The sequence below is a fragment of the Chrysochloris asiatica genome, unplaced genomic scaffold (assembly GCF_000296735.1).
Source record: "Chrysochloris asiatica unplaced genomic scaffold, ChrAsi1.0 scaffold00171, whole genome shotgun sequence".
In the NCBI taxonomy this organism is placed as follows: Eukaryota; Metazoa; Chordata; class Mammalia; order Afrosoricida; family Chrysochloridae; genus Chrysochloris; species Chrysochloris asiatica.
Window position 1 is genome coordinate 6,318,401 of NW_006408689.1, and position 14,666 is coordinate 6,333,066.

General features: G+C 39.5%; 1 protein-coding gene across 3 annotated transcripts in view; it reads right to left on the bottom strand.

The window, feature by feature from the left end:
* SNCAIP (synuclein, alpha interacting protein) overlaps positions 1 to 14,666 on the bottom strand; it is a 120,587-nt gene that overhangs the window by 90,052 nt on the left and 15,869 nt on the right. For all 3 annotated transcript variants that reach the window (XM_006871635.1, XM_006871637.1, XM_006871636.1), the window contains exon 2: positions 5,710 to 5,782. In XM_006871635.1, coding sequence (XP_006871697.1) covers positions 5,710 to 5,782 — 73 coding nt within the window. The remainder of the gene's footprint in view (positions 1 to 5,709; positions 5,783 to 14,666) is intronic.

The window sequence follows — 14,666 nt, forward strand, 5'->3', positions numbered from 1 at the left end:
GACTGTCACATAATTTTCATACAAAGGGACTAAATATATGGCAATTTTGGAATGCTTTTAAATGCACATCCACAATGACCTTTACCAGATACCAAGTTTATAAAGCATGGTTTTCCTTTACCCATTGCCATACATGTATATTATATTATTTAAGCATTCAAATTCTTTCAGAATCTATTCACAAACATTTCACAGGGTCATGTACTACCATTATGTAATTGAATTTTCTAAGCTGAATTTTTAGATGTAGAGCTGCATTAATATTTATCTGCCTTCTTCCATGAGAAACTATACAATGAGTTTAGCAGATACAAATTTTAAATGTATCACAAGAACATTTAAAGCACTGTGAGTTGAAAAATGTGGATTCTAATGTCTAATTAACTAAAAAAAAAACTTAGTCAATGAAACCGAATGTACTTTGATTTGAATACCATATGTCTACATAATTTATTTTTAGCTCACACTTGGAGAAATCCATTAACACTCGCTGCGTTGGGCTGTCCTCTTTTCCTATATGAGCATCAGGGATTAAACAGAGAATATATGCAAACTTTTCATAATAACTTTCTATATTTAGGTGCAAATTTTCACTCATAACGTTTTATGCTTCTAACCTACACCCTCATACTACTAGTCACATGCAGTTTCTTGGACTAAATTACTCCTCAGTGGCTTAACTTCAGAAGTGCTCTGGAGACAGCAGAGCTGGTTTCAAATCCATTTGTTAGATCCAGCACCTTAGGATGGTTGTTTTCTGTAAGCCTCAGTTTCCTCATCAATAAAATAGGCATAATGGTTCTCCCTCAGAGTTATTCTGAGGCTAAAGACATTGTTTATAAAGAATCTGGCATAATTTCTGGTATATAGACATTTAGGAGTCCTGGTGTGGCACTGTGGGTTAATGTGCTGGATTGCAAACTTGGTTTGAATTGCAAGGTCAGCAGTTCAAGCTCACCAGCCACTCCTCGGAAACCTTATACAGGGTCTCTATGGCCAGAACTGACTCGATGGCCCTTAATAACAACAACAATATGGACACTTAGAAATAACTCTAATCTTCACAGCACAAGTGCAGAGCCAAGCATAGGCAGAGTTCATGTCTAGACATTTAGCTCCTAGTTCATCACTCCCTCCCACCCTTTGTAGCATCCACAGTTACCTTCACACTCCCTTCCTTTCAAAACCTCCTCTCTCACAAACATTGGCAATCTAATTATACTGCAGTGTAAATGATGGAGGACAGTTCAAAATGTTATTCCTATCTGTGAAAAATATACATCTCAATAGGGATCAAAGTCTTCACTGGGCATGAATGAACTTTTGAAAGGTGTAAGGACATGGCTTGCAGGCCACTGACAACACTTTGTCATTGGCCATCCTGGGTGTCACTAGTGGCACTGGTTCAGGGTCCAAGGATGGAAGGAGATGAGTTTTGGGCTCTTTGTCTCATAAAGAGACTTGCAAGGGTCTCAATCAGGGTACGTTTCCCATGTCTGCTTGTCTCAGAACACTCAGAAACAAGCACAAAGGGCAGGCATGAGTGTTGTCTTTGGAGCCCACATCAGAAGGCAGAAGAGGTAAGTGGAAAATCCTGGGGCTGCTCTAGGGAGCTGATAGGCTTTGATCAACCATATATGGAATGACCTTAGAAGAGGGACACTGGTAAACAGCGGTGCATCCAAAGACAGCAAGAAAACCGAGGAGGATATGGGAAGACAAGAGTGACTGTTCACTCCAAACACTTAGGGACACTCTTGCACAAGAGCAATTCTATTTCTTTACTAAGTTCTGAAGGAAGAACCAAGATCAGTAAGTAGAAGTTTGAGGATACTGATTTTTGCTGAACAAAATAATTAGTCTTTATGGATGGACTGACTCATGAGACAGTTCTGTGCCACTGAGGTGAGCAAGTAAAGGCTGGATGGCCCCATGGTGAGGAAGACAAGGAATACCTTAATAGATCTGGAGGATTTTGAATAGTGAGATTTTTCTTTTTCCAAAACCCCTTTTAAAACCTTTTATTTGCAAATAGCTTTTAAACTTTTCATTTGGAAATACATTTACAGAATAATTGTGAACATAAAAATAGTACAAAGAACACCCATGTACCTTTGATCCACATTCATCCGTTGTTAACATTTTACAATTTTGCTTTATTATTTGTACTTTCTCGCTTTCTTGATCCCTCTCTCTCTTTCAGACTAGATGATTTTTAAGGTCCTTGTCTTGGCGGAGAGAATTGTGGCTCTACATGCTGCGAGGCCTATTTTCAGGTGATAGGATTGGAATTCTGCTGGCAGCACTCTTCACTGCATTTAGCATAATATCTGAACTGTGATCAGGAGGCACTCATTGGGTCCTAAAGAATCTCATCTACCTGGCCTCATTTCCTATCACTTCTTACTTTGTTCATCATGCTACAGCTACCCTGGTTTTCCTTATCTTGCTTATTTCTGGCTCAGGGACTTTGCCGTTGCTAGTTTTTCTGTCATCAACACATTTCTTCACATGCTTGTAGCTTTCACATAGCTGGCTCCTACTCATATTCCTGAGATCCCATATTCTTTACCAACATCCACATCACCTTATCTCACGTCACCTCATCACTCTCTGAATTAGTCTCATTTATTTATTTATATATGTCATTCTCACTGGAGCCTAAATTCCTTGAGAACAAGCACCTGGTCTGTCTTACTCCTTACAATATCTTCAGTGCCTGAACACAGAACTCTCAACAAATGTTTGCTGAATGAACAAATAAAAGATTCAATGTGTACCAGAACATTCTGTTAAATATTTTTAATAAAAGGATGTATGTTAATATTTAATGTTGTTGTTGTTAAGTACTGTGGAGTCGGTTCTGACTCATAGCGACCCTGCACAGGGTTTCTGAGGCTGTAAATCTTTATGGGAGCAGAAAGCCTCATCTTTCTCCCACGGAACAGGTGGTAGTTTCTAACTGCCAGCCTTGAGGTTAGCAGCCCGATTCGTAACCACTACACTACCAGAGCTCCTTTAATAAATACAAAAAAATAGTGCTTAACATAATCTAGAAAAGTGAAGACAAACATCTTGATTTGGTGTGGGCATATGAAAAGGAGCTCTGGTAGAGCAGTGGTTATGAGTAGGGCTGTGAACCTCAAGGTCAGCAGTTCGAAACTAACAGCTGTTCCCGCGGGAGAAAGATGAGGCTTTTTGTTTCCATAAAGATTTACAGCCATGGAAACCCTAAGCAGGGTCACTATGAATTGGGGGCACACCACCATTGTAAGTGAAGGGGTTTGAATATGGTATCTCTTTCAAAACTGGCTCTAAACATCTCATCATGTTGAGAAGATGCCTTTCAAGTGAGACCATAGATAATCCTATGCCAATGTTATAGAGAGATGGATTTCTCCACCCCCCACCTATTCTTCCTTTTAGGATCATTCTCACTCTATCTAGAGTGAGATCCTACATGTAGAAATAAAATCCTCTGTATTTCTTACAGCAAATACCTAGGAGGGCTTTGCTTCAGGATTGCATGCTATTTTCCATTTTTATGGTAATCTTTTCAAACAGATGACTCAGTGTGGAAATGGCTAAAAGTCACAAGATCTGGAGAAAACTGAGTGAACCAGGCAGCAGGAAAAAAAAAAAAAATTAAAGTTTCTGTTTTTTCAGTCAATGTGGTCAGCAAGAGTAGCTACTAAGTAGAGAGATGAAATGTATTACTTAAGCAATGAAGGGCAGTGCTGACTAAAAAAAAAAAAAAATAAGGGTAATATCCTAAAACAAAACTGTTACCCCTATGTCTAGCTACCTAAGAGGTAGTATATGGAATGGATAAGAGAATGGACTCTAGAGATAGACGTCTTGTGTTTTGAATCCCAGCTCTATAACTAAATTGCTGTCTGACCGTGAGCATGATACTTAACTACTTACTCTCTGCTCTATATATGCCTCAGTTCCCCTTCATACTTCTTACGAAGACCATAAGAGTACTTAGCTCACTGGGATTTTTGGACTAATTGGGTAATGCATGTGAAGTGCTTACAATGGTATCTAACACATTAGGCTCTATCAGACTGTTTGCTAGTATTATCACTTCTCACTTTCTACCTCTAATTAAAGAAAAAAGAAACTTTTACATTTGTAAAGTAACTTCAAACACCCCAACTTTGATTCTAACAACAACCTGGTGACACTGGAAGAAAAGACTTCTTTGTTTAATAGAAAATGAGCCACAGGCTCAAGACTGTCTATTGATAGATGGTTAAACCCTATTCTCAAACCCAGGTCTTTAGACTCTGAACCTGGTGACATCTCACTGCCCTCTGCTGTCCATGTCACACTGGTCACAACCATTCAGTTCAACGTCCAGCCAGATGGGGCTATTTGAAGAGATACATCTTTTTAAACCTCATAGCCAAATGCCTCTGTTAGACTGGATAAAGAAACTGGAGAGCTTGGGGATAAGACAAAAACCAAGGGTAAGTGAAAGTTTTTATTTGAATTTAAAAACATCATCTTCTGTGATGTATCTGACCTAAACATTGAAGCATTACTTTTACTCACACACACAAAAAAACCCCAAAACATAGAGATAAACAAACCTAGAAGACTAATTAGTTTCCCTGTCTTATCTAAGCAAAATGTCAGAAGAAAACAAACAGTTCAGGGTAAAGTACCAAATCAGCTTTGCAAAATTCCTTTCTGTGAGAGAGACCTAGACAGTTAGTAGCTGTATAGGTTGTTGTTAAGTTTCATCAAGTTGGTTCCGACCCATAGCAACCCTGGATAGGGTTTCCAAGGGCCTGCTGGTGAGCTTGAACCACTGACCTTGCAGATCAAAGCAACTTTGCAGTCCATCGCATTAATTCACAGCTAAATAGGTGAGGAATGTCTATTTTTTTTTTCAATTGAGGATCATAAGCCTTCTGTCACCCTGGGGTCTCAGTACTCTTATTACTATTAGAGAAGGTCCAACTTTGATAAGGTTAATGGTGATGCTTTAAGGTAATTACTAGGGAAAATAATAAACATCATGGAATCTTTCCCATCAATATCTTCTTGTATTTTTAATTTTGCCCATCACAGAGAAAAAAGCAGACAGGCTTAATTTGATTTATAGAGGGAAAAACAACCCTGAATGTACTTTCTTTCTTTTTTTTTTTTGTCAGAGGAGGGGGTGGGGTGCAAGGAGAAAAGGTCAACCAGCTGGTTTTCATCTATATGCCATAATTCTCTGTTTACACTATTAAATTCAAAAGCTTCACTTTAATCTTAACTGTTACAGTATGCCTTATTACAGATTCTATCATGTCGCATCCCTGATAGGGTTTCAGACTTTGGCAAAACAACATCCCCCAAGCTGGTCCTTGCCATATGGGCAGTAAATGCATCCAACATTTTTACATTGGCGCCTGCATCATTATGTTTTGTCACCAATGGTTTCTCGGGTTTTCAGTAAATTGCTGCATATACTGTGGTTTGGAGCTGCTGAGATGTTTGTCTACTTCTATTTGTATACAGCTGAGCCCTCATTAGGACCTCCCTGTCTTGTCATCATTGGGTAGATGACCTGACATCTGTTTGTTAGGGGCAGAGGTGAGTCCATAAAGGAAAAAGGAAACAATGAAAGAACCACCAATGGAAGGAGAAGCAGCTTCCAGGGGCTCTCACACTAACTCAGAACAAGGAAGCGAAGGGAGGAGCTAAACCCACCTGATCTGTCTTCGTTTTGTGAATCACATCGCCGGCACAGCTCGGGGATGGTCTTGAGTGATGTGACTGAATACTGAATGGAAAGCCAAAGGAGAAAGGGTGTAAAATAATATGTTAAAATGAGATTAAACTATATTCACTCAAATTGTCCAGCAAATAAAAGCACAGGAAGTGATACTGAAATACAATATGCACATTCAGAAAGCCTACTGAACCTTACTGTAAATGGGTTACACAGTGATCCGGCCCTATTATATCCTCTTACCCACAAGAATCTATGCCGTTGCAGATTTAAAGAGGGCTGGGCAACCTTTCTTTAATCAACAAACTGGGGTGTGGCCAGCAGACATTGTGTCTCCTATCACTTGCACTATTGAGGAAGATGGAAGAATTGTCTGAGTTTCCAAAAGCTAGCCGTAGTATTTGCATGCAGAGTGCTAAGAGTCCATCCAAGTGTGAAAAGCCAAGTAGATGAGCACCCAGCTCCCTGCAACATCCAGGGCAGATAGGAGATCTATCTGTGCCTATGCTGATTGGACTATACTATTTGAAAACCCCCAATGTTTTCACTTGTCACAGACTTTACTGTGTGCATATATCCATGGGAAAAGCCAGGGTGATGACATACATGGCAAGAGATTCATAATTCTGTGTTTAAATGCTCATCTGTTTCATGTATAGATTACTTTGAATTGAAAGAAATCACCTTCCAGGCTCTGTCCCTGCACCAACTCAGGGGCTAGCTATCAGGATAACAAATTATAACATAAAAGAGCTAAAAACAAATGTAAAATCAATAGTGATGATTTATGGGGACTACATCTGATACCAATCAATCTAATGTCTTTGTTGTTAAGTGCCGATGATTCAGTTCAGACTCATAGTGACTCTGTACAGGGTTTTCTGAGGCTGTGCATCTTTGTAGAAGCAGAAATCCTCATCTTTCTCCTGTAGAGAGGCTGGCAAGCTCCATCTGCCGACCTTGTGATTGACAGTCCAGTGTCCATCCTATAGAGCTGTCATGCTCCCAATCTGTCTTTAGAGTTGGGTTTTAAAAACAAAATACATATATAGACTCTTTCTTTAATCAAAGACCAAGGCAGGGACTGCCTTCAATCCTATTTGTACTTTAATTTATAAAATACCCAAAGTCCATTTCATTAGAGTTCATTTTGACTCAGCAACACAATAGGACAGAGTAGAATTGCCCCATGAGATTTCCAAGGTTGTAAATCTTTATAGAAGCAGACAGACACATCTTTCTCCCACAGAGTGGCTGATGGGTTGTATCTGCTGACCTATGTATGGGTTAGCAGCTAAGTGCTTAAGCACTGCACTACAAAGTCTCCTTCATAAAATACAACTTCCTGAAAAGACTTGCTGTGCACTCTTTACATGTAAATGAGCAGAAATCTGAATTACTTCACATGACATAATTTTGGGGAGTCGAGAAAAAAATTTCATCTAAAAGAAAACTGATCATGAGAAACTCATTAGGGTTATTCTAGCATTTTAAGTGAGGAATGTGTAATTAGGACACCGTTTTCAATACAAAGGGTATTGTAGTTAGCTTGATGTTGACAGATGAAGCAAAGCATTCACACTGAGACCCACTGGAGCTTTCCACACTATGCTAGACTGCAAGACAGAGGGAGGTAGGGTTGTAGTTATTGTCAGTTTGCCAATTGCATGTCACAAACAAATTAAGTTTCAAGTACTTCCAAGTGAAAAATGAAATCTCAAATGACTAATTAGAGAAATTACTCTTACCTATCTGATGCAATAGCATCCTGCTTTTGTTGGCCAATCCTCAGGGACTACAGGTGCTCTAGCAAATCCATTCACACTCTCAAAGGAAGGGATCACTGCCTCTTAAACCAAAAATGAACTTTAAGGTTCATTCCCTTATACATTATGGTCTTTGGGGATTGAGGGTACAGGTACAGAAGGCATTTTTCTTGTTACTAATAAGGTACCTTATGTTCCCGGCTAAGTACAAGCTCTCTAAGGAATCTGGTAGCTTCATGAGACCAGCTGGTACAGGTTAAATAATTACACAGTGTGTAATTCAATTAAAATTGGGCCTTTTGTTTTCAGTGGCTATGTGCCCCATGGAGTACCCTTCAGCAAAGTCTCTTTTTAAATGGACTTTTCTTCCAAGGTAAAATTTTGGAGAAAAAGGAAGTTTAAGATGGACTGTGTTTAAATACAGTTAATGTTAAATTCAATAAGTCTTGTTCACTAGACTTAATGATGTCTATTTAATTAAATTGGGTGATCTATTATCTGTATTTTCAGGCACAGGAATCCTAACTGCCACCTCACCTACCAAAGTCAGGCATGTCAGAAGCTCTACTAATGTATTAAACATAGCTTCAACTCTGCCTGTTGTTGTTGTTGTTAAGTGCCATCGAGTCGGCTCTGACTCATAGCAACCCTTTATAGGGTTTCTGAGGAGCAGCTGGTGAGCTTGAACTATGACACTGTAGTTCAAATGGCTTTGCAGTCTGGTGCATTAACCCACAGTGCCACACTAGGAGACCACAAAAGCCCACAGTGTAAAATGACTTTGAATTTGGTTGTGTTTAATTTAGAACAACAGAGGGTATGGTTGGAATGGGGACTGAGTCCCAGGCAGAGACTGTGCCTAGCTGAGCCCTGTCCAATGTCTGTAATCTATGTTACATGTGGCTGTGCTACTCTCCACCACGCAAGTCAAGCAGGAAGCCACTCCTGTGAAGACAAGCAATTTAACTCTTTGGGAACCACAGAAAAAGTCACGTGGTGCTCCTGGTACTAGAAATAAAAAAGTACAGAAATCAAAGAGATGGATAATGTACAGTCAGAAAATTGAAATTTTAGATACTTTTTAAGAGTGGATAGAATGTGACTAATGTACAGTGTGAACAAATCTACCATTCTTTAAAAAAGACTCAAGAAAAAAGCAATTTATGGATTTGTACAAACACTGCTATTTGGATGAAAGTTTAAGGGGCTGCTGTAAAGACAGTTAAATTGTGAAGGAAGGAGATAAACAGAACACAATTTAGACAACAAAGATGCAAAAATATTTTCAGATTCCCCAAGTAGGGAATGAACAAAGGACCCAAGAAGCCTCCTTTGCAAAAGTGCATTGTGATACCATCTGGCATTGAAAAAGGTTTCCTGGGCCTTCATCCCAGTTCATGGGACAGATGGCCTTTTGTAAGGAGCTGCCAGATTGACAATCCACCTATTACTCAGAACAATGCCTGCTCCCAATCAAAACCAATGTCTAATGCATCCTCCTCCTCCTTAAACTTTTGTATTCTGTTCCCTTGACTCCTAGTCACATGAGGTGATCAGAGAGAAGGGGCTTACAGTTAGTTGAGAAATATTATGCTTTCAATATTTGTTGCCCCACTTAATTCCTCTTTTTAAGAGTTGTTGACTTCCCTGTGGAAATAGTCTTTTTGATCCAAGCATTTTTTTTTTTTTTTACTCCTCCCTCACTGTTCTAAGACGAGGCCCTGTCCTATGAGGCTTCAGTTTCATCAATGTCCCTGTGAATCCACAGTTAAGTTCACCTTCTTTTCTTTTGTCCCGTATGTATGATAGTTAAGGCATGTATGATAGTTAAGGTTTTGTGTCAACTTGACTTTACAAGGATTTCCACTGGTTTTCCAGTTGAGATGTGGTTATTCCCATGGTGTGATCTAATACAGTGCAGTTAACTTTATAATGATTGGCTGTGAACAGTGTAGTTAACTCTATGATGATTGGCTACGAGCAGGCATAGTTACTCTATGATGATTGGCTATGAGAAGGTATAGGTAATTCTATGATAATTAGCAATGAGCTGGTATAGGTAATTCTATAATGACTGGCTATGAACAGCTAATGAATTGAAAGGATCTTCCCAAAGTGGTGTTGCCTGATTACAATATAATGGACATTCAGGCAAAGCTTGCTTGCTTTCTGCTTGCATCTGGTTTGTCTTCTAACCTCCAATTTTTTGGACTTGAGCCAGTGACCTGCTTTATTATTTGTCAGCCAGCTGGCCTACTGGACCCACCTGTCTGCCTGATAGACCTGCCTGCCTTTGGACCTGCCTGACTCAGATTTGGGACTCTTCCACTTTTACAATTATGAGCCATTTCCTTGATACAAACTTCTCTTTATGTTGTTATGTGCCATACAGTTGCTTTCTACTCATGCTATTCATGCTCAGAAACCTGTATGGGGTTTCTGAGAGTGGCTTGTGAGTTTGAACTGTGAGGTTCAAACTGATCTTTAGGTTGAGTGCTTATCCTATCCTTGTAGGTGTATGAATATTATTCTGTCACAGACAAAATTATGTACCAGGTTTGTATTCTTTCACCAAATTTATTTAATATGTATGTATAATCCAAGAAGCTGGATTATATGAAAAAAATGTGGCATCAGGGTTGGAGGAACACTAACAGCCTGCGATATGCAGATGATACAACCTTGCTTGCTGAAAGTGAAGAAGACTTAAAATACTAATGAAGATCAAAGACTACAGCCTTTGGTATGGATTGCACCTCAATGTAAAGAAAAAATCTTTACCACTGGACATCATGATAAATGGAGAAAAGACTGAAGTTGCCAAGCCCTTAATTTTACTTGGATCCACCATCAACACTCATGGAAGCAGCAGTCAAGAAATCAAAGGATGTATTGCATTATGCAAATCTGCTTGCTGCACAAGACCTCTGTAAAGTGTTGACAAGCAAAGATGTCAGTTTGAGGACTAAGGTGTGCCTGATCCAAGTGTTTTCAATAGCTTCATATGGATGTGAAAGTTGGACAGTGAACAAGGAAGACAGTAGAAGAATGGATGCATTTGAGTTATGGTGTTGCTGGAGAATATTAACAGTACCTTGGGCTGCCAAAAGAACAAACAGATCTGTGTTGGGAGAAGAAGAGCCAGAATGCTCTTTAGAAGCCAGTATGGCCAAACTTCCTTTCTCATTCTTCTGATATATTATCAGAAAGGATCAGTCCCTGGAGAAGGACATCATGCTTGGTAAAGTGGTGGTAAAGCATATCCTATTTCTGGGCTTTAATTTCCTTATGTGTAAAATACAGGTAAAAAGAAGGACAGTGAAAAAGAGGAAGACCCCAAACAAGATGGATTGGCACAGTGGCAGCAGCGATAGGGTCAAGCATAGCAGTGATTGTGAGGTTGGCGCAGGCCCATGCAGTGCTGCATTCTGTTGTGCATGCGGTCGCTATGAGTTGGTACTGACTCAGTGGCACTTGACAACATAGACATACATATACATATATAAATTCCACTGTTTTTGCTTCTCTAGAGAACCCAATCTAAGACAACATGCTTGGCTGCTAACCAAAAGGATGGTGGTTCAAGTCTACCAAGAGGTATCTCAGAAGAAAAGCCTGGTGTGCCATGAGCCAAAATATACGCATTAATAACTAGTTTTTAATTGGTTTTGCTCTTTTACTCTGGAGTTCCCTTGCTTGGGAATCCTGGTGTGATGCTATACGATAAGCACTGGACTGTTAACCACAAGGTCTTTGGTTCGAATCCACCAGTCACTTGGAAACATTATTCACACTTGCAATGAGTTGGAACTGATGTGACAGCACTTAACAACAAGAACCCCTTGCCTAGATTACCTTCCTCTAGTTAAGCAATGCCACTGTTCCTCAAGGTTGGCCTTCTTTGTGAAGCCATGACCGATTACTTTAGCCCTGACTGACCACTTTCTTTTCTGTCCTTGGTGGAATCCTGTTCTGTCTTGTACTCTGTTCTCCTATGTGTTAGTCTTGGCTCAAACAAGCCCTTGCAGTCAAGGATGGTATTTTTGATTTATACATATGCTGGACACATAGTGACCAAGTAACTGGTAGGCCAATATATCAAGTTGTAACACATTGATATATTGTGTTCCCTGACTGATCCCTTGTCACAATATTATAGACTTTCAAAGAAGCTCTTTCATGTTTAAAAGGAAAGTGAGAACTTCCTCTAAGTCTCCATACTGTAATTAATTAGCTTTCAAAGATGCAAACCTGACTAAGGTGAACTTCTCTGTTCCAGACCCTTCAGTAGTTCTGCACAGCCTGCAGACAGGACACATCATCATGGCACTTGAAGCCACTATGAGTTCAGCCTCCTCTCTCACATCTCTTTTCATTTGACTTCAATACCAACGCTCTTGTGATTTCTTATCTAAGGAACATCTAAATGCTATGCCATCTGCCTGGAATGCCACTCCACCCATGACATTAAGCGAGTTCCTATTTAACTCTTCAAACTTTACTAAGTTATCACTTTTCTGATTCTTCAAGATAGATGATGTGATGGCTTTCAAAGTGTGGTTCCCAGACCAGTGACATCACCATCACGTAGGAGCTTGTAAGTGTGAACCCAGCAATCTTTGTTTTCACATGGCATCCATGTGATTATGAAGCATCCATTGCATGATGTTTATATAACTGCTTTCTTTGCTGCCTAAAGAATGGACAATATTTTATTTACCTAGGATACTAGGAACTTATTTAACTGAATTAAATGAATTCCTCTAGCTAGCCTATTGTTTTAGCAGTTAAAATAATAACAGCTAGTATTTGTATAGTGCTAATCTTCTTAGGAAAAAACAAAACACAACTTTAACAATACAATTATGGTTAACATGTATTTTTAAAAAATATATTAATATTATTAGTGCTAATTGATGCCTTAGACTTTTGTATGAAAAACAATGGATTAGGAGGCAGAAAATCTAGATTCAAGTCCCAGTTCTGACATTTATTAACTGTGGTTTTGGGCAAATAAAGCATTTACTATTTCTGGGCTTTAATTGCCTTATGTGTAAAACACAGATAATTATATGAGATAATATAAATAAAGTAATTTGCAAACTATAGAGTGGTGTTCACTGTGTAGTCTCTCCTCTTTAACCATTATTGCATGTGTCTCCCACAGCGCTGCCTTTTCTTCACTCCTGTCATTATTTAAAACTCAGTAGACTAACACATGGAAACCTAATGAGGCAAACAGAAAGGAGATGAGCCAGGACTGGAAAGGAAAGATAGCTTAGCCTATCCTAGCATGTAATTTTGCCTGGTCTTTGTTATTTTCTCACCTAAGAGAGTCTGTGGTCAAGGGAGTACACGGAAAGTTAGCGTCACACACTGCATAGTGTTGACATGGTACAAGACATTCCTATACATCCCAGCCTATACCACTCAATTTTGTCAACCTGTAATAAAAAATTGATTATGCACAGAATTTTTAAGAACAGTATGTAATTTCTACGAGGACTATGGGAATTTCTGACTACCCTAGGTATTGCTCAGGACTGAGAAGCTTTGGCTCATATTCCTGAGAACTGGAGCTACCTGGGTGAACAAGCAGACATTACTCAAATGGTAATGAGCCACAGAATACAAAAAAACTAAAATCTCAAGCACCTTTTCAAGAGAGAGACTTTTAAAAAATTAAGGTACCACTGGATTACTAAATGAAACAATTAGCCCAGTCATCCAAACAACAATCCTAAAATTCGTGATTTCTCACACAGCTTTCCAAAATTGAGATACACAATAAAACCACACAATCAAGCAATGACAATAATGTGCACAAGCAAAGTTAAGAGTGGAAGCAAAGACACATTAACTGAGCTAAATTTTTCAGAAACAAAAACATATTTTTCTCTGAAATTCTGACCTCCTTTGCAAAGGTCTGTCCTTCCATTCAGGAAGAAATGTCCTGACTTCACGTCCTCTCTAACAAATCATGTCTACCACCCTTCTCTGGGGACTAACATCGTTGGCCATGCAATCCTACTCTGTGATCCTCCTTTCCCATACTCTTAATAATTTTATCTTCTCTCCTTCTCTTTAGACCTTACTCTACACTGGCTCTGTTCTCTAACTCTATGAAAATCACACCCCTCTTCTCCAAGATTCTCTGCCTCCCAAATGGACCACAGGCTTTCCCGTTTTCATGCTCACAGCCATACAGTTTAAAAGAATGGTCTCTCTTGTCTAGTCTTTCTCACCTTTGCATTTACTCCTCAAGCCACCATGACATGGCTTTAGCTCCTTCACACCATGGAGACTTATTATGGTCACCAGTGAATTCTTAGCTGGAAAAGTCATAGGCATTTTATAATGTTTTTCTTTATCATGACCTGGTCACAAGAGTTTCCACTATTAACTTTGTTGTTTGGTGCCGTCGAGTCAGTTCCTACTGGTAGGAACCCTATGTACAGTATGAAACACTGCCCACCATTCTCAAAATCAACACCATGTGTGAGTCCACTGTTGAAACTACTGTGTCAGTCCATCTTGTTAAGGGTCCAGTAGGCCTCACCTCCAGCAGAATCAGAATTTTTAGAGTATAGGCATGCTGTTGTTATGTGCCGAGTAGTCGGTTCTGACTCATAGAGACCCTGTACAGGGTTTCCGAGGCTGTAAATCTTTATGGGAGCAGAATGCCTCTTCTTTCTCCCGCGGAACATTTGGTAGTTTCGAACAGCTGACCTTGCGGTTCGCAGCCTGATTCGTAACCACTATGCTACCAGAGAGTATAGGCATATGAACCTGATTTATGTTGTTTATGCCTCCCTTGGCAGTTCTGATGCCATGTGCTTTGGAAACGGTTGTCTGCAGAGTCCCACCAGCCATGTAAACCTTATGTACCATGCAGACAAGCTCGGTGCTGAAATTACTCACATAACTTGTCTCTGAGGTTACACAGTGCTAACTGTATTTAACTGTGTAAATGAACATTGTGCCTTTACTAATTCTTCAGAATGTATAATAAAAATGGGCTCTCACAACTGAGGTTATATATAATTCACAGACAGAATTAAACAGAGGGATAAAAATATATCAACACGTCTTGGGTGCTGTATTTTTGTTGTTTGTTGTCAGGTGCCATCGAATCAGAACCGACTCATAGCGACCCCATGCACACAGAA